The sequence below is a fragment of the Mangifera indica genome, chromosome 9, assembly GCF_011075055.1.
Source record: "Mangifera indica cultivar Alphonso chromosome 9, CATAS_Mindica_2.1, whole genome shotgun sequence".
NCBI lineage: Eukaryota > Viridiplantae > Streptophyta > Magnoliopsida > Sapindales > Anacardiaceae > Mangifera > Mangifera indica.
Window position 1 is genome coordinate 17603318 of NC_058145.1, and position 24745 is coordinate 17628062.

At 32.8% G+C, this 24745-nt stretch overlaps 4 protein-coding genes across 8 annotated transcripts; 3 read left to right on the forward strand and 1 right to left on the reverse strand.

Moving 5' to 3' along the window:
• Positions 1-595: 595 nt before the first annotated feature.
• Positions 596-4409, reverse strand: LOC123224819 (cyclic nucleotide-gated ion channel 2-like). Its single transcript, XM_044648545.1, has 8 exons — positions 4240-4409; positions 3491-4145; positions 2542-2757; positions 2134-2450; positions 1874-1985; positions 1537-1773; positions 1348-1434; positions 596-1253 (listed from the first exon to the last, which is right to left on the reverse strand). The coding sequence occupies exons 1-8, from the start codon at positions 4275-4277 to the stop codon at positions 765-767; spliced, it is 2151 nt and encodes a 716-aa protein (XP_044504480.1). The 5' UTR covers positions 4278-4409; the 3' UTR covers positions 596-764.
• An 8721-nt stretch (positions 4410-13130) lies between these two features.
• On the forward strand, positions 13131-15711 carry LOC123224706. Its single transcript, XM_044648400.1, has 2 exons — positions 13131-13374; positions 14145-15711. Exon 2 carries the CDS (start codon positions 14299-14301, stop codon positions 15103-15105), a length of 807 nt encoding a protein of 268 aa, XP_044504335.1. The 5' UTR covers positions 13131-13374; positions 14145-14298; the 3' UTR covers positions 15106-15711.
• A 1343-nt stretch (positions 15712-17054) lies between these two features.
• Positions 17055-20574, forward strand: LOC123225460. 2 transcript variants are annotated; one of them, XM_044649405.1, is made up of 2 exons: positions 17055-17284; positions 18473-20574. In XM_044649405.1, exon 2 carries the CDS (start codon positions 18476-18478, stop codon positions 20267-20269), a length of 1794 nt encoding a protein of 597 aa, XP_044505340.1. In that variant the 5' UTR covers positions 17055-17284; positions 18473-18475; the 3' UTR covers positions 20270-20574. The 2 variants fall into 2 exon arrangements, with proteins under 2 accessions (XP_044505340.1, XP_044505341.1); XM_044649406.1 differs by lacking the exon at positions 17055-17284 and adding an exon at positions 18231-18311.
• Positions 20575-21536: 962 nt separating this feature from the next.
• LOC123225831 (EID1-like F-box protein 2) lies at positions 21537-24745 on the forward strand. Of its 4 annotated transcripts, XR_006504211.1 has the most exons (5): positions 21543-21691; positions 21774-21869; positions 22923-23703; positions 23960-24156; positions 24364-24745. XR_006504211.1 is itself a non-coding variant. In XM_044650115.1 (4 exons), the coding sequence occupies exon 3, from the start codon at positions 22938-22940 to the stop codon at positions 23682-23684; it is 747 nt and encodes a 248-aa protein (XP_044506050.1). In that variant the 5' UTR covers positions 21537-21691; positions 21774-21828; positions 22923-22937; the 3' UTR covers positions 23685-23703; positions 23960-24278. The 4 variants fall into 4 exon arrangements, 3 of the variants coding, with proteins under 3 accessions (XP_044506050.1, XP_044506048.1, XP_044506049.1); XM_044650115.1 differs by lacking the exon at positions 24364-24745 and having other exon boundaries at positions 21537-21691; positions 21774-21828; positions 23960-24278; XM_044650113.1 differs by lacking the exon at positions 24364-24745 and having other exon boundaries at positions 23960-24278.

Below are 24745 nucleotides of genomic sequence, written 5' to 3' on the forward strand. Positions count from 1 at the left end.
ATTCAAAATTTCCTATCGGCCACAATTGAAGCCAGAACGGGCATTCCTTTGGTTGTTTCTCCATCCCAAATGTGAAAAACAGGAAGTAAAACAAATTACAGTCTGAACTGGATTGTCAAGATGCATCACTGTTTGTTTTCTTCAAAGAATGTCAGGATTGTTTGGGTGTATGTATGTTTACATGTAAAAAGTGCTTCTTCAGAAAATTTGTTTTTATTATTTGGAATTGGAAGTGCTTTTTGAACAAATACTTTTGTTTATTTAAATTAGTAGTCGATTAATAAAATAATAAAATTATATATATACATTTTTTATATATAAATATATATATAAACATAGAGATGTTATAATGTAATTTAGTAATTTTGAATTAATGATAAAATAATATCTAATTATATGATGACACATCTTTATATGTACATATTTGTATATAAAAAATATGTACATATAATATTACTCATTTGCAAAAATGTAGAGTCGATAGCATTAACCAGTATATTTAGTTTTTTAGCTCTTTAAATAAGTTCGAAAAGCTCTTTTGGCAAAAAGCATTGTATTTTCAAACAAACTTTGTCTTACACTCCATCAAAGGAAATTTCCGAAGAACAAAAGTCATTTCTATTTTTATTCTTGTCTAAAATAAATACAAAAGTTCCAAGACTTCCATGGCCAAGTTCCTACCTAGAGAAAGGCAAAGAGCTTTATTGGTCAATGAGGATGGCTAACAGAGAATTAAGAATTGAAAATAGCTAGCTAGCTCTTGGTTATTCAAGATGGTCATGAGGTCTAATTGACATGAACATTGCAGCATATTTGAGGAGCATGTTCTCATTGCTGCTGCCATTTTCAATCACAGGAATCACAGGCCCCCTAGTCCTCATCCTGTATTTTCTCCAAGCAAATTGGATGTTCACCGCCGCCCAAGTTCTCCAATTCGATGAGTAGTATCTTGCTGTTCTCTTGAGCCTCTCATTTGCAAATTTGTACCTGAAGTGATCTGTGATGTATTTCAGATTGTTTGCATCTAGGCCATATGCTTCTATAGATTCAACACAAACAAATGTTGCAGATGAGGCTGGAAGGCGGTCCAGGAAAGGGCGGCGAAGGCACCAGGAGAGTAGCTCGTCGCCCAGAAAGCCTCCTGGTTCTAGCACACTTGTAGCTACCATGCCTTTGCTTAGGCTTTGGCTTCGTTTGATTCGCCCTCGGACAATGAACACCATCCTTGGAACAGGATCCCCTTCTCTAATTATCTGTTTTCCAATTGAACATAGAGAATTTTCAGCTCACTGATTGTGGTTTTTTAAGAGGGTTAAAGGAGTGAATTTAAAGTGTGCAAATTTTCACCTTTTCATCTTTGGAAAAAACTAGGGGCTTCACCCTGTCACATATGTTGTCAAGAATGAGATCATCCAAATTATGGAACAAAGGTACCTAACAGCCAAAAGAGCAATAAGAAAAGATAAATGAGATTGTAGTTATGGCTGAAATAAGAAATAGATGCAGTTGGGAAGTTAAATTTGCATCAGTTCCTACCTTTTTAATGAGATCAAGGCAAAGATAACGTTTAATATCTCTTCTAAGGCCTTCTGGTAAATCTTTGATCAATTCCATCTCATCTTCTCCTCCCATTGTAGCCCATCTTTGACGTTCATAATGGCGAACTCTTTGCCTCAAGCGTGCTGGCAATTGTCTCCTTCTCATCCACCATTCCATGTCTCTACATCTGAGCTGCATTTTTCTCTTCTTTGCCATGACAGCATGCAGAAATACCTACATGGAAACAGCAGGTCCTCATTACTAGAATCACATAAGCTGCAATAAACATTTTCTGCGTTATGAAAACTACAATGAAACATTGAATATGACTTACCTGAATATTTCCAATCAACAGAGTGAAGAGCAATAATCCACTCAGCACAATACAAATGCTGAACATCACTTCTAGCCAGTGACTCGTTGGTTCAAGATCATTGCCAAAGGTGCTGTTACATATGCATAGAGGCCGGATAAATTACATTTAAGTCAGCATGTACATTTTCATTATTAACGTTTTGGAAAAGCTAAGACAAATCCTCATCGCCATTGCAATTTGGTTATTACAGTTCAAATTATAGAGGTAATTTTTTTAACCTGAGGGTCATGAGGCCCCAAAAAATGGGATAAAGGATCTTGACAGCAACAGAATTGCTTTCAATGACTGGAAGAGCCCACTGATAAATTCCATAATTGAAGGGACCATTAACATCTAAACACGTGGATTTTCTGATAGTTCTGGTTGAGTTACCACCACAAGAATTTCCAATTGCCCCCGCGGGGGCCAGAAACTGGTAGCAAACCTCCTCTGCGCATGAAAAATAGAGATCACAATGAGCCTTTCTTTGGCATTGTTGTCGAAGGCAAGAGACCACTTGTTGTATTGCGAGGACATACCAGCAACCTCCAGCAACCTGTGAACAACCATCAAAAAAACCATGAACAAGTTGTGAAAATTTCTGTGCTGTGTGACCATTTTTTTTAGGATAAGCAATGCGGCCTTACATGAGAGGCAATGAAGTAAGCAATGAGATTAAGGCCAAACCCCCACCAAATGGTACCAAAAATATATCCTGTAACTTTCTGCATCCTCCTCATTATCAAGATGCTATGGTAAACCTTGGGAAGGAACTGAAACAAGAAGATTAATAGGAGTATTGTCATGATCATCTTAATCTTCTCTTCCCGGATCAATTTTGGAACAACTAACCAAAACACTGCCTGCAGAGCCAAATAGAAGACACTTGTAAACAGTCAAAAACTTGATACTCTGTAAATTAACTGGCTCGTGTAATTTCATAAAAGTAGCATATGCTCTTGTTCCACAGTCAAAAACAGGTTCATAATCAGAAAAGTTAACTTGCTCCTGTACTTAAAATCCAGTTTCTACAAAAGGTAAAGATTTTAGAAGTAACCAGAATGAACAGTGTCCACCCGACTGGCCAACCAAATTTTAGCCTCTTTTTTTGAATTTCACTGAAAAAGCTTCCTATCATACCACCAGTATTGCACCAACCAAGATCAAATAACGATTGGCATTATCGTACAAGACCAAGATGGGGTCAGCGGAACCCACTTAGTATTATCAGTATCACGCCACCGTTAGATCACTCACATCATTACAACTTCAACTCTCATGATGACACTAACGTCTAAAAATACCCACTTACATGAATATGCATAAATCTTTGCCAACTTTCTGTAAATAAACAGAGCAATCAATTCTGTTTTTTTACCATGCTTTAAATGAAAATGGCTACTTAAGATGGAAAAGACAAGACAACTACTCCAATAATTAAGCGAGTGTAAAAACTTTTCCTGATACAGAACAAGCAAAACTAATTAATTGAAGGTTCCAATGTTCTTTTCACGAAAGCTCCTATTTTTTAACTATTTACCTCACCGTTTTGAGTTCACTCAGTATTTTTATTAGATAGATGGATTATTGACTCACCTGCGGAACGGGCAGGATCACGAATAGGTCGAACCAGAAGCCCCGAAGGGACCGGACGTAGTGAGAGGCGATGGCACGTGCGTCCCACACGAGTTTGCCGCAGCCGACGACGAGGGACTCTCTGGACACGTAAGCCAACCTGAACTGGAGCCACAAGTGGAAGAGATGAACCGTGTCCACACACGAGCGAAGGATTGTGACGATTGCGGCCAAGGCCCCGTCCATGTAAAGGCAGGGGGCCCCGCCTCCTCTGCCAATCGACAAAGCATAAAAAAACAAAGGATCAACTGCCAGCGACATGCCACGTGCCAGAAGGAACGCCCTGTTCCACCTCTGAACGCGCTTGCTACGTGGGTCCAAAACAGTCCCGAACGGTCCCGATAACCGAGCCTGAGCCTGAGCCTTAGCCTGAGTCTGACTGTACGAAACCTTCTTGGACCGGGACCGAGCCTGGATTGGAACGAGTGAAGACCCGGCGGAGGCCTCCCATTCGGGCTGGTGGGCGTCGTCGCAGCTGGTGGAGTGGAAAATTGGAACCCCTACTTGAGTACAGGCGTAGCATTCAAAATTGTTGGTGATTGGGATGTCATCATTACTGTTTTCGCTGCCACCATTTTCATTACTTGATCTTTTACTCTGAAACAGTCCAATCCACCTGCATGAAGCATGTTAAAAAAAACCCAGTTCAGTATAAAAAAAAAAAAAAAAAACAGTTCTAAGATACAATCTTAATTCAAAATTTGCATCACCTTGGGATGGAAAAGAGGGAGTTGGGGTGAGAGGGCATGGCGAGAAGAGAGGAACCATGGGAGAGAGTGAAAAAGGAAGGAGGAAGAGAGTGAAGAAGAAGGGCAATTTGGGAGGATTTATAATGGAGAAAAGGATAAGTGTGTCACGTAGTCCATGATGAAGAAGAGGGGAAGAAGAGAATAAGAGAAGAAAAGTGCCAGCCACACACGAAACGTGAAGGTGGGGTTGCTGTCGTCGAACCAGCCATGGAGAAATAGGACCCACCACGGTCGAGTGACTACTCAACAATCTATGTCACCACCAGCCAGCCTAGCTTTTTGGACCACCACCCTCCTCCTCTAGTAATGAGCGGATACTCCCCGGGGTACTCTGGGACTCTTATTCAGTTGAATGAAAAATAGGATAGTCATTTAGTTTAGAGCCTAATCATCCAATTAATTGCATTATTTTTAATTAAAAGCTAGTAATATATATATTAGTTTAGAATAATATTATGTATATATATTATTATTATTATATATATTATATTAATTTATTTTTAATATATAAAAAATAATAATATATATAAATATATTTATATATTTAAAATAAATACATAAAATTTGAGTGATTAGCTTACCTACTAGGATATAAAAAGTTAAATTGGATATTATTTAACTAAAACACAATTCAATGGAATTCACTTAAGACTTAAACTCGGTAAACTTAAGCATTGCCAATTAAAGCTGACCCTTGAAAATGATAACTTAAACTTGGCTTAAAATACTATAATTATACCTCACAATTATATATTTATCTATTATTTAACATGCCCAAAATTAAAAGAGTAGAATTTTACGGAGATAAATCTAGGATTTTTAATGATATTATACTTGAATCAAATCACAAACTTACAAGCAAATTGGAATTGGAGATACACTTATCATATATACGCGCGCACGCGTGTGTATATATATATATATATATATAAAAGAAATCTTTGAATTAAACTAAAATTATATTTTCAATCAGCTTTTTATCACAAATTATTGTACTTAATGACTTCTAATTTAGAAGTTTACCCTTAATTACTCAACTATAATGATGTGAAATGTTGGTGCTATTATTATAATTATACAAAAAATTTCTATACATTGACAGCCTAATCAAATCTTTGAAAATGCAAAGCAAAGATATTTAGAACTTTTTGAAAACAACGTGTTTCAGGTGCGCATTATTAGTAACGTACAAACTTGAAGGCTACTCCAATAAAATACCCATCCATTAATTTACTTGTAATGGTGGCTAAATAAAGCATTCGAAATGATAATTAAACCATATGAACAAACTAATTTAACTTTTTAGGGATTATTTGATTAACAAAAATGGGGTGTCTAAGCAATAAAGGAAGCATGGGTTTGAAATTGGCGAGATGAATATCAAAATTATACTATTAATTTATTTAATATAATAATTATAAAGTCAATAACTGAATTCAAAATTTAAACAATCTTTTTAGGCAAGTAAATATCGTTAAAAGAATATTTTGCTTTACTATTCTGATTTGTTAGAATTCTGATTTCAAATCAAAGCATAAAAATATTTTTTCGAATATAGTTTTATTTAACAAAACTAATTTGTTAAGAATTTTATATGCATCGTTTATAGTTTTGTTATTAAATTATCTATACTCGATTACCATTCTAATATTTCCTCTTATTTGCTCAACTAATTAAGTCAGAATAGGTAACTCCTGATTAAAAGCAAAATGAGTAGTCTGATTTAAATCAAAATTTCTTGTTATCGGTATGATACATGTTTTTAGAAAAACAATAATGTAAGGGTCTTGTATTTTAAAATTTTCATAATTTTTGAAGCATTACAGTGTTTTTTTAAGGTAATGTTATGATTTTAATTATTATTATTATTATTTTAAAAAAGACACTCCTCCTCCTGATATATGAATGTGTAAGATATATAATTGAGAATATTAGATATTTTACATACAAAATTGGATAGATTATTTCAGTAACAAAAACTATAATATACAAAACCATATTTTTGGATAGATTACTTAACTTATCATATAAACGATTTCATGAGGTGGGCGACATGAGAGAGTCGTATGAAAATTAAATCCCACTTGCACTTTTGTGAATGGAATATTTTGGCTTTATTAGTCAATTACATTTCATTCAAATGAAAGATAGAGGTACGGTTACTGTTATCGGTACGGCATTTAAAAAATGACTATAGTCCAAATTTTCATTGCCCCCACATGTAAATTCATTTGAAAAAGGTTGTTCCCTTTATATTTTATATATATATATTGTCTCAATTATTTGAAGTTGGTTCAAAAATTAAATGAAAAGAAGTGTGAACCGAGTTAGTATATAGTATTATTGAAGTATTGTTAATGGGGTCAGCGATGTAGTTACAAGAGTTAATAGTATCGTGGATTAAATGAATAGTATTATAAATGGAATAAATAAATAAATCTCAAATTAAATTAATTTAAATCAAATCTTCTCTTAGTTAAATTCTCATCCTATATAAAAAAATCATAATAACGATTAGAATTATTAACTTATTTTGTGTCAATAATTTAAGATGATATATAGAATTAATGATGAATAAATAGGCTACCTAAGTAAACATTAAAACCAAAACATTTTTAATGTGATTCAATCCGTTACTCTAAAGCTTAAGTCGTAATTATATTATTTACGTTTTTGAAAAATTTCTATACAATTTTAGTCATGATTACAAATGAGTTGTAGCCAATGAATCTAGTGAATTTATTCATATTTTAATTATATGAAAATGAGATGATTACATTAATTATTTAATACCGATGTCATCAAAACTGATAATTTTTTTCTATAAACACTTGATGAAATAAGAAAGTGGTCTCGTAGATGCTAAGTTAAATTATCAAGTGTTTATAGAAATAAGTCTTTTTTGCATGTCACATAAAACCGCATAAAAACAAGTTTACCTAGTTGAGGGGGTTGATTCACACCTTCATGTTCCATGGCTTTCGTTCATTAATGGTACGATATATGCATCCATAAATATTAATTTTAGGCCAAAGGAATATTCCCACCCAAGCTTTGATATATTTTTAAACTCCCACCCTCATTTTTTCAAAAACTTAAATATCAATCTGCTATTTAACTTTTATTATATTTAACTATTAATTAAAAAAATAAAAACATCATTTTATCATTAATATTAACAAATATAATGTTAACCCATTTCTTCCATCGAGTTTTGAAAACTGGTAATTTTATCGCAAGTTCAATTTTTTTAAATTTGAAAAATAACATTTCCCCCTATTTTAGTTTTTTTTTCTTTCCTCTTCAATTACCATCTCTATATTCGATGACTCTTTCTTCTCACCCTAACCTTTCGTAGACAGTCTCTCTTCCTCCCAAGTGGTATCTCCAGTGATTCTATCATGACTTTCGATTGAAAAACAAGCAAGAAATCTAGATCTTCCACTCATTTTTGCGGCGTCGTCGCCTCTCCTTCAATGGTCGATGACATCATGTTGAAGGAGGAAGGAAAAGGTTGATTCCTTGACCATCTCCTTTTTCGATTTGTGCATAGGAATGTCGAATTGTTCCTTGGATTTCTTTGGACCAAAAAACGAACGTTGGATCTTTGTTTGATTATCATCGATAAGTCCGATTTTCTTCTTCAGCTTTCTTAACTGACAATGCTAACTATGCCTTGGATTTCTTCATCAACTGGAGATGAAAGGAGTCGTTTGAGATGGAGGGAGAAATGGTGGAAGACAGGGGTGCAACTATACTGTTTCTAAAGTTTAGGAGGCGATTAAAGATAAAATTTTGAGTAATAGGAAACATAAGTCAGAAGAGAAAATGTAATTTTTCTAAATAATATGTTTTTTCATTAAATTTATGTTTTTCATGGTTATGTATAATAAATGTTAATAAGGGTAAAATAGTAATTTAGAATTAAATTAATAGGATTAGTTAATCTTAACCAATGAAAAGTGGGCAGTTGGGATTTTAAAAAGTTGAGGGTGAGAGTTTGAGCATGCATCAAAACTTAGGTGGGAATAAGTTCTTTGGCCTTGATTTTATTGCAAGAGACAAAAGGAAACAAATGAGAAAGAATAAATTATTGCACATGCGTTTATTTCATTGTTTGTCTTGTAATTTAGCTCATGACGAAAGCATTTTATCAATAATTCATCATAGTTAGAACAGTTGGTTTAGATATGAAATTTCAAAAATATAGTCAAAAGCCATAATTCTAACTTTATACTCTTATAAATAGAATTAAGTTTACACACTAACGTATTATGATATATATGTGTAAAAGTGAGAGCTTTTAATAAAGGATGAATTGATCTAAGTCAAACTAAGTATGAAGTTAATTTGAGATCTAATTAAATCTATAATATTTAACTCAAACGATTGTATAATATCACATCATGCTGCTAATAGGATGAACTATATCATTAAAATAGTAAACCATCATAAGTGAGATAAACATTGTTAATACGTTTTAAGGAAGAGCTTGAATAACAACAAATATGAAATTTCTAAGAGAGATAGTTTAAACTTAAGATTCGTTGGGATTATATCAAAATCAGACCATTGATTTACTAGTGCAATATTGTTGAGTTAGTCATTAGAGTCGAAGTTTTACCTATTCGATATGATTCAAAATAGTTTGACTTAAGTAAGATTTTTTATTACAAAAAAAAAAATGTCAATAAATAGACAAACGTGCTAATCTTAATTTGAATTATTAAGAAAAAGTTTCAATATGAAATCAACTCATTTAAGGCAAACGATGGATTCAAATCAAGTTAATTCAAATCGAGGCCACCCCTCATCCCTAGTGGTGGGTCATCCAGCTAATCTCCCAAGATTTATTGACTTGATGACTATGTTTAGTTATTGGGATTCCTTCTCACTAAAAAATAAACATATATTTAATCGAATAATTTCAAAAGAAGAATAGAGAAATGTGGCAGAATTTCCTCCAGGAAAACATAAAACGCAATTGGATGGAGGGATAGCTATCAGAAAAGATTTTGAAGAATCAATAATGTTGTAAAAGTTACGAAAGGGTCCCTAAATAATGCAGAAAATTTTCTGGATTATGAAATGTATGTGGCCCCCTTTATTTCATAAGTTTCTAAGCTTAGTTATCTTGTTTGTAGATTCCAAACACATTATTGATCTTATATCTTATCTCTATCCACATATTATCTTATATCTTATCTCTATCCACATATTAAGGCCTTACAATGGGTCATATCGAAATTAGTACATTTCATTGTACTTAAAATCATGTCATTTCAAAATTTGTAAAAATATAGACTTTAATGAGCTATATTAACTTCAAAATTTTTAAAGCACGAGACACAAATCATGATATGATAAGTTATGTTTTTATATATTTTTAATGAATTAATTCATGTGTTTTGCATATTTTTTGTCAAAAATATAACTTTTTTTTCTTTGACAAATCTTTTGAATTAGAAACATTTTTTTTTTTTAACGATTTTCTCTATCTTTTAATTAGTATTATTATTTATTGGTCAAGTGACCTAAATTCTATCTTAATTTAATTGTTTTTGAATTTAAATTGAGCTTGGGATAACACTGGTTTAAAGTGGCCTCCCATCCACCCCTCGTCTTATAAAATTGAACAAAACCATGCAACAATGCCCCGGAATAGACATAAGCTAATACTTAAATTTCATTTTCTCGCAATATCACATTTCATTCATGCTTGAAACTGTTCCTTCATAAGCTTAATAATATTTTTTCTCGTAAATTGTTTCAATTATTAGCCATGTGCGCATCACCTTTTACTTTAGGCCAAGCAAGAAAGGGACAACATACCTGTCGAAATCTTGTACCCTCCTCACGGCCTCACCTTTATGGCCCTTTCAAGATTCCACCGTTGCATGGTGAAATAGAGTTAAATCTAGTTGAATAGTATTTAACTTAAACTCAAATATGAAAATAATTTTTTCTAACTCAATTTAAAAAATTTAACTAAAATATTATAATTTATAAAAAATATTTTTAAAATTAATAATTTATATATTTATTAATTATTTTTTAACTCAATTCGTTTATACCCTTAACTTCACCTTGACTTCATTTACAACTTAAAAATCAAAATTAAAAATCTTTATGATGTTCATTTTAAAGAATTTGTATCAAATATATATTAGAATTTTGAGTTTGATCTTATTTAAAAAAATATCGTCACACTATTGGTTGAAAATCATTTGGGGCATAGCTCTCCCAATTGGGGTCAAAGGATTTATTTGGATAACCAATATAACAAAAGATTTATTTATTTATAATTACATTATTTTAAATTAGTATATAAAAATATAGTTATATTTTCTTAATCTTATCATCTTAAAATTAATAAGAAACCTTTTACAATAGCGGACGTAGACATTATTAGCCTAACAACACAAATTCGTTTTGTTATGTATGCATGACTTTGATTTACAGTTTCCTTTTTGTTTGATTCTTTTTCTATTTCCGTTTGCAATTTTATGATAAAACTCTTTATTTAAACCCGGATTTTTTTCTTATTCAACGACTTGATGAAATATAAGAAAATCAAGAGCAAAAAAAAGTAATTACTAAAAATATTATTTATATAAATGGTGTATACAAAAGAGTATAAACAAATTATTTTTATTATTTATTTTATTTTTAATTTAAAATTATAAAATTATATAATAGCATGTCAATTTGTTTCTATTTATTCATACCTATCGTTTGTATATATATAAAATATTATTTGAATAAGTATAGAGTATTAACATTTGAGAATTAAAGATGGATTTAATTAGAATCAAATCTACGATTGATTTGAGTTTAAATATAATTTATAATGCCTAATTTATTTAAATTAATACACAATATTACTATAAAATTATTGGTGGGAAAATAATATCATAAAATAGACAAATAAATCAAATTGGAACTTTAGTTTGAAGGCGATTTGTTCAAACATCACTCAAATAATAATTATTTGTTTCATGAATTATTAGTCCAGGATCCTTATATAAGCCAAACAGAAAAGGAATCTAGAGCTCACATGGACGTCAAAATCTAGATGAAGCCAACAAACTCTGTGAAATTCTCGAGGAATGAAATGTAAAGGCGAAAAATCGAGAGCCAAGAATCAAAGATGCTATTCCGTGAAAGTACGGGGTCCCCACGTGTCAGCCCTTGTGAAGCTTCAATAGCCGTTCATGGCTCTTCCTGTGACTAGATTATTATTCATCTTGAATTTGAAAACAAACGTGAATCTTGCACGGCATGTTTTTATGCAATTTAGGAACCTTCCACTATCAAGCAAAGAAAGGAAGAAAATAAATTACATTAGTGTTCTTTTTATTATTCCGTTTATAGCAATGTTATGTGAATATAATTATGTAGAGCATTTTATATTATGACTGAATATTAATTTATTTTTAATTTAAAATTATCTAATTATATAATAATATATTATTTGAGTATTTAATTAGATATTTAAAATTAAAAATATATAATTTATTATTTGAAAAATATTATTAGTGTTAATGGGTTATACATCCACCATATTAAAGCGATTGTGATTAGATTAGATTTTAATGACTTTATTATGAACACTTATTAATTTACGATTTGTGAATAAACCCTAAGATGAAAAGATGGTTGTAGGATCATAATGAGATTGAGATAATCCCACGACCTACAGACTAAATCTAGAGGCTACCACATATAGATTGGTTGACCTCTCACACGATGTTGCTCTTGCAATATCAATTGTGGTTGGAGAGTAGGCCCTATCAACCATTGCACACACGCCAACCGTTTGGAGCACTAGCAACGGTTGTTAAGTAGTAGCAGCCGACCTCTTCAATTCAATCCTCTCTTTTAATTTTTTGCAATTTTCCATATTGTTTATCCTCTAACCCCACCACTGACGATTTATTATAGTTCTCCCACACCATCTTAATATAAGAGGCACTTTAGTAAATTGATATTTTAGCATGTTTTTCTTATTATTAATCAAATTTAATAATTATTTATAAAAAAAAATTACGTATATTTAATTTTAAATATTTAAATAATATATTATTATATGATTAATGATTTAATTATTTTAAATTAAAAATAAAATAATACTTAATCATATGATGACGTAATTAATTGAGTACTCAAAACTAAGTGTATATAATATACAAACAATATTATATATACCTATTTTGAGTATACAAATATATATAGACTTATATGTGTCGTTATATGATTAAATATTATTTTATTCTTAGTACAAAATTATCTAATTATGTAATGACATATATAAATATATATTTATTTGGGTATTTAAAGTAGTTTCATATAGTTTTATTGATAGTGTATTCAAGACTGAGTGCACATAGCACATAACATTGCTCAAACTTGGGTTTATTTTTATAATAAAACTATACATATATATTTTTTTGTATATAACTTAAGTGTACAAATAATATATTATTATGTTATATAATAATTTTGAATTAAAAATAAAAAAAATACTAAATTAAATAATAATATATCATTTATATACTCAAATTATATACTAAAAATATATATAAATAATATTATTCTTATTTTTATTTTTTAAACCTACCAATTAAAATGAATAGGACTATAAATACAAACAATATTTATAAACAAAAGTACAAATAATATTATATATAATTAAATATTATATTTCCTTTTATTTAAAATATTTTAATTATATAACAACAAATAACTATTTATATTAAGTTTGATGGTATTTTTTATATACATAATTTTATTTTTACGGAATTTCAAAATTGTATGTTTCTTATTTGTACTTGCGATAATAAAATCGTGAAAACATACCGACAACAACTATGTCGTGGTCAAATCCTTTAATGGCGACCGCAAGTAGTTGAAGGAGGAGAATTCCTTCGTTCCCAGTACCTGAAATCCTCAACTTTTCAGAAAGAGCAAATACAAAATTCTCATTATAGTTCTCCCTCTCCTTCTTCTTCTACACTCAAATCAGAAAGAGAGAAACAATCTGAGGGTTTCTGTCAAAACCCTCCCTTTCTTTTCTCTCGTGTCGTCAGTCAACCGGTAAGATCGCCTCGTAATTGGTATTTATTACTTGATTCACACGGATCCCACGTTAATTACGATAAATAATTTATGGGTTCTTGGCTCCACTCGATTTTGTTTCCGGGTTCGTCTTTGATTGATAGCTAGGTCTTATTTCTTTTCGGGTTATATAATTAGGTTTGATCATTGATATATATATATATTTTCTTAGCTTTTTTGAGGCTTCTTGTTTGTTTAAATTTTGGATTTAGATGGTTGTTTCTAGTTGAATGTGATATCATTGTATTAATCTAGGTTATGCAAAATATGAAATGATGTACAGTTGCACCAACAAATGAATTTGATTGAGTTGAATCGTTCTAATTATTGGGCATTGAGTTGGCTGTTTAGGCTTTTATTTTTCTCTTTAATTGAGCCGAAATGTAATGAGGCAAGAAATGAATATGGACTAGTCATTGCTCTAGCGTAAAGCAGTGATTTGAAATATTCTGAAAGTAGAGAGTTTTGAGCTTTGTGCTCAGAAATATTTATGGTCTACTGTTATAAAGAAAGTACATTGAAAGCTTGAAAAAAGGTCAGATAGAAGAATAGTTGAAAAATCATTTGAATCTTGAGTTCTATGAGTTATGCGGCTTACTGTAAAATTCATCTTATTTATACTTATTGTTTCTAATAATAATCTTAGTAATTTGGGATTATGGGTTTTATCTTGATAACTTGTTAAATTTTGTTGTTGAAAATATAGCCTATCTTTTGGTGTATGAAGTTATCTGCAATTTTCCTTCCAGGTTCACTTGTAAGAGCTGTATTACTGCAGTCATAACTTGAAGGGCATCCTCAGGGTTTTGGTTGATGGATATTGGTTTCCATTGTAAGGTTCAGTTTCTACTATAGCAGCAAATGATTTTGTTGGCTTAGTTATATTTGCCCCAAACTGTCAAAATGTGGAATTTTGCATCCAACTACGTTGCTGGAAACGTTGGATTGAAAAATGACTCTCTTAAGCTAACTCAAGCTGCTTCAGAATGCTCAGATGATGAGGTGTCTTCTATTGTTAGCAGAGAGGAAGGGCTGGAGTGCCCAATATGCTGGGAATCCTTCAACATTGTAGAAAATGTACCCTATGTTTTATGGTGTGGTCATACTCTTTGTAAAAACTGCATCCTAGGGCTGCAATGGGCTGTTGTGAAATTTCCTACTTTACCAATTCAGCTTCCCCTTATAATCTCCTGTCCATGGTGCAATCTCTTGTCTTTCCGTCTGGTTTACAAGGGAAACCTCAAATTCCCTCGCAAGAATTATTTTCTGCTTTGGATGGTTGAGAGCATGAATGGTGATAGATTAAAGTCTCATTCTGGTTTCTGTGAAGATCATCTGCCATCCTGGTCATCAAACAACAGTTTAAGTTTTGGAAATCAAGTGAGTTGTGGTAATTACAGAAGGGCACAACGCAGTCAACACTCTGAGCCAGTAGGACCAAACCATGATCACTTTCGTGGTAATAATTACCTCCGTGTGCAGAGAATGCATTCCTCCCTCCGAAAGTCTCTGGTTTTCTTTGTTCATTTGACAGCCAAGTTTCCCCTGGTTATAATATTTCTTCTGATTGTCGTGTATGCAATACCTGCCTGTGCAGCCATCTTGGCTTTGTACATACTTGTCACTATTTTGTTTGCGCTCCCATCATTTCTCATTCTTTACTTCGCGTATCCTAGTTTGGATTGGCTTGTGAGAGAGATAATCACTTGACCTGCTACTGGATTTTACTTATAAGTATTGTGAATAGAAGTTTGGACCTATAAGATGACATCCCTTTATCTGTGTGTCATCAACTTTGCAGTTCATCTATTTTTTAGCTCCTAAAGTGTGCCCCAGTTGTCACAGGCACCGGCAAAGCTACTGAATGCTAGTTTCTCTCCAAGTCTTAAATGATCAGAACCTTTTCAGTGCCTCCAGGATATGGGATTGTATGATAGTCGTTTGTTTATTCCAGGGATTTGGTAGATTGCTGGAAATGAAGGTTTAGACAAAATGCAATGTCTATAAAGTGAATATGCAAAGCTGTTGCTAGTATGTAGTAAAATATTTTTATGGCGAAAAGCTTTCCTCATGTAATGAGATTGATGTTAATTAAAGCTTTGTAATAGTTCTGTCCTTGTTGTGTTTCTTTTCTTTTCTTTTATCTTCTCAGTTAGAATGGGGTGCGATTGTGTCCCCTGCAGGATGTTTTTCTGGATTTTCTTCCTATTCCATTATGTGTCTTCAGGAAAAAGCAGCTATCATCATGTACGAAATCACATCATGTAATTGATGGAATTATCTTATTTACATAATGAACAAAATAAAAATCTTTCTATAGTTTAATGTTTGTATTAGATACACTTCAGTATCTAATACAATCACTTGTATTAGATACAAGTGATTGTATGAAGGCAAGGGTAGGGATTAAGAGAGTTGAGTTTTACTCATTGTATTATATAAAAATTTCTTCTCAGAGACATAAATAACATAACTGTTGACGTAGGTGTTCGAACAATAGATTCACATTTTAAAAATGTCTTCTCTTCAAAATTCCTTTGCTCGTTCTCCTCCATTCATAATTATTATCTTTTTATTATTCTACCTAGTATGTGCAAAATAATTAATTCCACTAATTTTAATGAGTGTTATTGTATTCTTACATTTGATTTACCTCGGATTTATTATAAAGTATGGTTTGTAAATTTTTTAAAAAATGATTAGAAAATGAAAAAAAACAAAAAAATATATAAGAAATTTACTTTAATAGGTTGACTTATTGAAAAGTACATGAAAACATGATTCAGAGAGCTATTAAGTTATATCCTAGACTTTATTGTTGAGATGGGCTAGCACGACCCTTTGAAGCCTCCATGACGTGACAAGACTAACCTTCCTTTCATAAAAAAAAATTATATACATATTTTTTTAGTTTTTTTTATTGGGTATTTATGTAATATACAAATTATGAGAGTAATACTAATTAATGGATATATAAAATATAATTAAATATTATTTTATTTTTGTTAAAAATAGTAATATCCATAAATGTTAATTTTGTATCTTTCTATAAATAAAAACTAATTTAATTGTTGCACGTTAACAAACGAAATGACAAGAAAAAAAATCGTTTTCAAAATTTGAAAATAAAATCCTCTTTATTATATCCCTAATTATTTTGACAACAAATACAGTATCAATGAAGCTGTAACAATAACAAAAGGCATAAATTTTGAATTATTTCCAAATAATGACAAAATTACTATTAAAATTTCAAATTTTCATCTAAAATGTCTCGTTAAAAATTTGTAATTTACATAAATTTGTTTGTCTCTCCTCAATAATTGAATAAATTAATGTATAATAATATAAAGTCAATAACATAATTTAAGTCATGGGTGGATCAAATGCTAGTTGCTCTAGTTTGGATCACTATTTAATTTGACTCAAACCTTTTTGTTCTAATGCTAATTATACTTTTTTTCTTGAGAAAACTGTTTATCAATCAAGCAAACTGAATTAGATTTCGAATTAATTTATTTAAATTTAAACTAAATTTAAATTAATTTTTATTTGAAATTGAATCAATTTGAATTTATCTATCCCTGAACTGAATGTAAACATTAAAATATATAAAAAATTCTATAAAATTGGAAAGAAATTTGGGTGGGCTCCTGAGTCCCAATCCAATGAATACTTCCCATGCTCTTCTCGAACTCAAACGTTTTTTTCTTGTCCTCAACCAGACTTCAAACTAATTCAAATAACGCCAACAGTTTGCATGCACGATCAATCCGAATTACATAAACAACAACACCAACAATATTAATAATCACACAGAAAAAAGGAAGAAACAATTCGTGTCCATTTTCCTTCGTTTTCTGGTTAAGCGCAACATTTGCAACCAAAGGTATATTCAATCAAAACCCTGTTGCTTTTTTCTCCAAATGCTATATGGGTTTCGTTCATCTCCTTGTTTGCTCAAATGGGTCTGCTCCAAAATTGGATTTTCTGTTTCGGGTTTGGCTAAAAATATGCTCTTGTTTCTTTCCCTTTTTGGTATCTGGTTTTTGTATTTTTATCTTTGCCTGTTTTTTTGAAGTATATGGTTCTTTCAGTTAAAGTTTCATGTTTAGAGTGAGGTTGTTTAGCTTGCATGCTTGTTTAGCAATTTGTTTGCAATTTGTGGAGATGGTTTGCTGAATAAACTTAGACTTGTGATATTTATTATATATACTTTCAATAATTTTGATGAGTGTATGTGTAAGTAATAATGTTGTGAATTTTAGGTGTGTTATTAACTTGTTCCCTTCAGTTATTTTCTGTTCAGTAAATTGAGATTGGATTGCTTGTGTTCTGCTCTGTGCTAGTTCTTTCTTTGATTCAATTGGGGTACTTGTTTCTGTTTTTTGGGGGTGTAATACTTGCTTTTCTGTGACTTGAAACGTTTTTGCTATCGTATTATTTATTGAATATTCAGAAGTTATAACAAGTAAGAGGAGTTTTTTATTTTCTTTCTGTGATTAAATATTGATTTGTTTTGTGTTGTGGAAAATTGTATTGTCTGCAACTGTGGAGTTCATTAAAGTTTACCTCATTGAGTTAATGCTTCAATCAAGCCTGTATAAGAAAAGAAAAGAAAAGAATTTATTTTGTTATTAATTAATCAAAAAGATTGGATGCCTTTTCGGTTTAGATTTAGTTAAATATCTGCTTTTCTGTTTGTTATTACGGAGGTCATTTTATTGTTAATGTTTTTTAAAGATATATGCTTTTTCGGAAAGTTGATTTTGAAGATGGTCTTTATTGATTTTAAGAAGCATATGCGATGCTTATTTTTATTGTTTTTGTTTTTCAGATTGGAGATTTTTTGAAAGTTTCCCTAGTTATTGTATTACATTATTATTTGATTCACTGTAGCATTGGAATAGATTTCGGTGAGTTGGCATCCTTTTACAGCCATGAGAAAAATGTTTCCAAACTTGCTAGGTTATTGTCTACTTAAATCTAATAAACTTTACTGTTGTCAAATATTTATCATTACTTTTTGAGCTTGTCTATTCTGAACTTTTTTTTGTTTTCTTTATCTTGTGCCTAGTTGATGGCTGAGGAGAGTGGCAATTTATTGGTAACTCAAGAAGGAACCAAATCTGATGGAGGTACTTCAGGGAGAACATCTATGGGAAAATTAAGTTCTTCTAAAAGTGGAGAGAAAGTTCTACCTCGTTATCTCAGAGTCTCTACTGGCTCTTGTCATGACTTGTGTAAATATGGCAGGAAGCATGCATTTGAAGCTAAGGAAAGATGTCCTATGGCAAAAAGAATTGCAAAACCATCAATTGACAACCAAAGTCAAATGAAAATATTGATCTTGCCAGAGATGGAAAAGACATTGGTGGTGAGGCCCAAATCATCTCCTGATCCAAAATCCTTTTCATCTGACATCCCTGAGATCATCAATCATGAAGTATCTACAAGATCACCAAATGGCCGTAATGTGCTTAATATATCAGTGGATAGTCACAATCCACTTAAGGGGGAAGTTCTGTTTGGGATAAAAAAGACATCAGCAGCCAAGCTCAGACCATCACCCACTTTTGAAACCCATCTATCTGAATCCCCAAAATTCAATAGGCAGGAACTGTCAGCTTTGACAAAGATGGAGTTGTCTTCAAAATCAGTTAAATCTAAATCTAAAGAAAAAAATGCGTCATTAAAGCATGCCTGTTCTTTGAAACCAAAATCTTTGGATCAGAATCCATTATTTTCTCTTGATTCAGGAGGTTTAAGTGGCAGAAGAAACTGTGACATCATGACTGGCCCGTATAAAGCAGCTATAAAAAAAGTGATAGCTTCCCCAAGACTTTCATTGTCATCTCCGATGGCATCAGTGTCTCCTAAACCTTCTATCAGTAGAGTTCCAAAGAAAGTAATGGCTTCCCCAATAGTTTCTCAGGCATCTCCAAGGGCATCATTGTCTGCTAAACCTTCTATCTGTAGAGTTGCAAAGCAAGTATATGCTTCCCCAAGAGTTTCACTGGCATCGCCATCTCCTAGACCTTCTCTAAGTAGAGTTGCAAGCCTAAATGAAAGAAAGCGTACAGGCTTCAAAGTTGTGTCTCCTATGAAGAATCAGGGCCGAACTAAAACAGGTGAACCTAAGGGGCCCAAGATTGAGCTTAAGCACACTAATAATGATTTGGTCCAGGAAAAAACCCTGCATATTATCAAGATGGAAACTGAGAACAAATCTTTGGAATCTGATAAAAATGAAAGCTATGTTGTTGAACCAGCTGTGCCTCCATCATGCTTGTTAGCTGAATTCCGTCCAGTTTTTCCATCATCACCGGTACACAATGAAGAAGAGCAAGAGATATCTGAGTATACAGAATCTGAAACAGAAGATGCGTCTCTTTCTGAATCTGATGAAACCATTAGCACAGAAGATGTGGGGGATGAACACCCAGGGAGGCCCAGATGGGACGGGATGGTTTATTCTGAGGACAAAGGTTCCCAGGCAATGGAATTACATTGTGGTAGGGGAAAGGTCGTTGACATTCAATCTCAGAACAAAAATCCAGGAAGGCTCAACTTCAGGAGAGGAAGAGTGCTTGGAGAAATTGAAACACTCAAGGGTGATGGCAGAAGAAGCTTTAAGAAGAAAGGAATTGATGTTGTGGTGATTGAAAGCAACCCTGGTTCACAAGAAGTTGTTTTGAGACATCAAGATGTTCAAGGAAAGAAAGCTTCCCCAATCCTTTTAAATAAAGTCATCGAACAAACAGCAAGTAAACTTGCTGAGATCCGGAAAAGCAAGGTTAAGGCCTTGGTGGGTGCTTTTGAAACAGTTATCTCCCTCCAAGACACCAAACCTTCTGCAAACACCGCTGCCTGAGTTGGAGTACAGTGCTTTTATTAACATGTCTTTGTTCTTTTTCAATATATCTTAGTAAATAAACCTAAGCATACGCGAAAAGAAGTAAATGAAGTTTGCAAGCCTATGTAGTTGCAGAAGTGTTAGAGTAGACTGCTCTGGGGGGAACCCAAATGCTGGGCTGAATGTCCTAATCCTCTGTGTACTGACATTGACTTGCTTCATACACATTTTTTGTTGGGCATGCTTCATTTCCTCTTTGAATTCCATACTAAATGTGTCAGTTAATACACAGTTAATAAAGCAAATATACTAATGACTTTTATGCATCTTTTGAGTGTGGAAAGCGAAGCTTCTTGACTGTAAATCGGCTGGCTTGTGTGTGCTTTGTTACATTTTGTGTTTTCGCTTTTTCTCTCATTCAGTGTTTTGGATTGTTCTTTTATTCCACATTGAACAGAACTTTTTGTGATATACTTTGTTCTCCATGCTTTAAAATTATCATATAGTTACGCATGAGTGTCTGGTTGCAGTAAAATTCTCGTGGATATTATTTGAATATTTGTTTATATAATTTATCAAAAACCAGCAGGATTAGTAAATAACCTGATTAACCCCTTCACTGGTAAAAATTATTGATCTTGGGTAAAAATTAAAAGTAATAAAAAATATTTTTATTTTTTAATACGTCTACGGTGAAAAAATTGCCATTTTTCAACTTTCAGATTTACTCATTTTAGAATAGATTGATGGGAAATTATCATTCTCACACATCAAAGGTAGGCTTGCACCCTCCAGTAAAAATATAAATCAACCCACTAAGAGGTTACACCTTAAAAGCACCGGAAAATAAATAAAACCCAAAAATGCAAGAGCTGACACGTGGAAAATCGTAGGGTCGAAGGTTCTCTCTGTGGACATGAAAGCTTTTAACTATCCTCAAGTCCCGACAAGGCAAAAAGGTTGGCTTGTTCAGGTTTAAGTCTTTGTGATGATATATTAAAATAATATTTTTAATTAATTTAATGATTATAACTTGTTTGATATGTTAATATTCGTTACTTAAAAACAAAGGAAGATAACTGTAAACGATAATACGACGCCGTTCTTTTTCCAAAGTCACCGCCAATCAGGTCGGTGCTAAATAAGACAAAGTGGCTCCCACTTGCCGCCTATGCATCCGCCACGTAATCGTTTACCTGCTCAAATGCTCAATCGTCGACGTGACGTCTTCTCATTTGTCGTTTATTTGATTAATAAAATTACCTGTCAGCATATCTTGCCCTTCAAATATTTAACATTTTCTTCTTCTATATGGAACCCAAAGCCCTCTCTCTCACTGCTTTCTCTGCATTTTTCTTTCTTCCTCTGTAAATGTAGTTCTTTTGGACTAATTTCCCCCTGTTGGCAGTGGAAATTTACCAGCTTTTTCGTTGTTTGCGAGTTGAGAATTTGTTACTTTATTAATTTGTTTGGTTTGATGTTTCAGCACATGCAGAGCCCTAATAATTTTGTATTTGTGCAGAGATGGTTTTTCTGGGGTTTTGAGGCTGTACATGCAAGAAACTTCATGAGCTGAGGTGAAAAGTAGGGTCTTGATATCATGTTCATTACGATCTAGGTCAGTTTCAGCTTGTTTGCTTCTGTTGAAGCTGGTTTTGTTGTGGGCTGAGCGGCTGTCAATTTTTGTTTTTATAATGTTGATTTAGTAGTATCAAGAGAAGATGTGAACTGGGTTCTCTTTGGATTGGTTATTGCTTGAGTTTGTTTTGGCTTTTTTTAAATGATGTAAATTTTGTATAAGTGGTTTTCTGGATCTGAGATTTTGGCTTTGAGTAACATGCATTGATTTATAGATTTCTCTTGTTAAAGAAAAAGATTTTTGTATTGAAATTAAAAAACACCGAGTTCATCATATGTGTGCAGGCTCCCAAAAAGGTGGATAATTGAAGGAAGTAATAAATGTTATGAAGTTTGATGTGGGTTAATTCGTTGAAACTTAAAAGCCGTGATATTTTATTGGACTATGCGAGTGAGATAAAGTGAGCATTAGCTCTACAGTTAACTTGCTCATCTTGGAGGTTTTGTTTTAGTTCTATTTGACTTGGTGCTTTTGGGTTATCTAAAGAACTTTACTTAGTTATGTGGTTTGCTGTTGGTGTTCTTTGATTTTTGAGGTCTTTTTGTATGTTCAGATTGTCATTTCACCATTTCTTTCTTCTTCATCAGTATGGGGATTTTTCGTTATCTTGTTTTTTTAGTGGATGCTGTGAGAAATTATTTGAGAAGAAATGGTATAACAATAATGGAAGAAGGATTTGTCAAAAGGGTAGCTTGAGACATTGCCTCTGCAATAAATTATATTTTATGTAGGAAATTATTCTCTTTTCTTTTCAAATGGAGCACATTACAAGTAAAGATTGGCTTAGCAATGAATGAATTATTATATGTTTATGTGCCTAGATAAACTGATACTTAGTCGTACAGAGTATTGATTCTTGATTATTTTTAGCTACTTTCATCCCTTGTCTCTTCAAATAGCTTGATTTGTAATGACAGCATGAGGTTCTATTATGTGGTTCCTATATATTGCTGGTGCAAACAAGCATAGGCGATTAAAGCATCATAAAATTGTGTTTTTAGTATTGTCCTTATCTTTCTCGGTTCTCTGTAGGAGGAAGTAGAAACAATGATTATAACGAAGCAGTATCGTTGCATACACTCAGCAAGCTGTCAATGCACAAAAGGACATCTCAGTGAAGATGTGATTTTCCTAGTATTTCAACAAATGAACTGGAACCCCAAGCTTATTGCCACTCTTTCCTGTGTATGCAAATGGTTTGATGATCTTGCAAAGCGAGTATTATGGAAGGAGTTTTGCCGAACAAGGGCTCGAAAGATGATGCGTGATCTGCAATCAAGTGGGAGTCACAGTGTTGATGGAAATTGGAGGGCACTTGGGAAGCTTCTTATATATTGTTCAGGATGTAGCAAGGGTGGTTTGTTCAATAGCATTGAGATCCCTGGCCATTTTGTTTATAGGACCCGGTTTTCTCGGACATCAGGAAAGAGTTTTTTGTTGCCACAGTGCAGAACAGATATCTTGTATGTGTCTGATCCATGTGAGCATCTTGACCAAGGAGAGGAAGGGGATGTAGGGTTTTTCCGTGGAGTTTTTAAGTCTTTCTCAATGTCAAAGGTTAAGAAAATGCTGATTCAAAGGGGAGCCCAGCTTCATCCAACAGAAGTATGTCCTTATTGCAAGGCAAAGTTGTGGAGCATGCTGCAAGCCAAAATGATACCACAGAGTGCCACCTGCAGGTTGGGTGCATATGAGGATTGCATTGAGTATTATGTCTGCCTCAATGGCCATATGCTTGGGATTTGCACCCTCTTACCTTTGTCTGATTCAGAAGAGGCATCTGAGCGGGAGTAGTAGTTGGAATAGATCACAGGTATTCACTTGCTGCAACAATCTCAGCTATATCTTGTTAGTGAAGATTTGGGATGCTTGAAACAGTCACACTCATCACTATGCAAGTTTTAGAGGATCTTTGTCACCTGTTTCATAAATTGCTAAGACATTCATGCCCTTTTTGGCTTAAGCATCATGTAGAAAGTGGAAAATATAACTGTGAGGTAGTTTGCTTGTTTTCTTAACTGAAAAAATTTTGTAGCGCCACCCTAACAAGATTATTCTTTATTGGACAGTTTGATTAGTGCTGCAGGCATGGATCTTGTGTCTGCCAATGGATTTTTACATGAATTATAGAAAGTGAGACGTCCGATTAGATGGGCCGGAAATCTCATTCTCTAAGAGCTTAAATCACTGATCAGTCGGGTCTTGACTCCTGGGTCCAGTGCTGTCGAGTCTTGCTTGCCCCAGTGAAATTGTTTCCTTGTGAAAGGTTAGAATCTATTGCTAACCATTACCCTGTATTTATGAATGGTCATTAAATGGATGGCATTTTGGCCACTGCAATAATTCATATAGATTTCCTGTTAATGATAAATTAGTTGCCATGCTCTATGCTCCACGCTTCACGTTGCCATGAAGACAATTCTGCAGGTTCAAGTGCAACTTTATGTTTTATATCTTATTTAAATGTCCCCAGGTTCAAATTGCTTGACAAAACACAGCAACGTATCAATGAGGGCTTGCAACCTCATTGATTTTTCTGATAGCTTGAGCCCACACCACTATAATATGTTATCATGGCCGCCAAAACCTTACTATGTTCATACTGAAATGTTATTGGTCACAGCCCATCTCTAAGTCAAATTGGATGTGCTCGGTATTTACCACATTTCTCCAACCAACGGTTGTACTTTTCATATTTCTGACCACAAATTCCGCAAAATAAATGTGCATTGAGTGGCTAAGCAGGTACTCCCATTTTCATGTGTTAACCGTGTATTGATGATGATAGGTTAATTCAAGTGTTAGAAACTGTCTCAACTACATAAGATATGGGAAAATGTAATGTTTTATGAGTA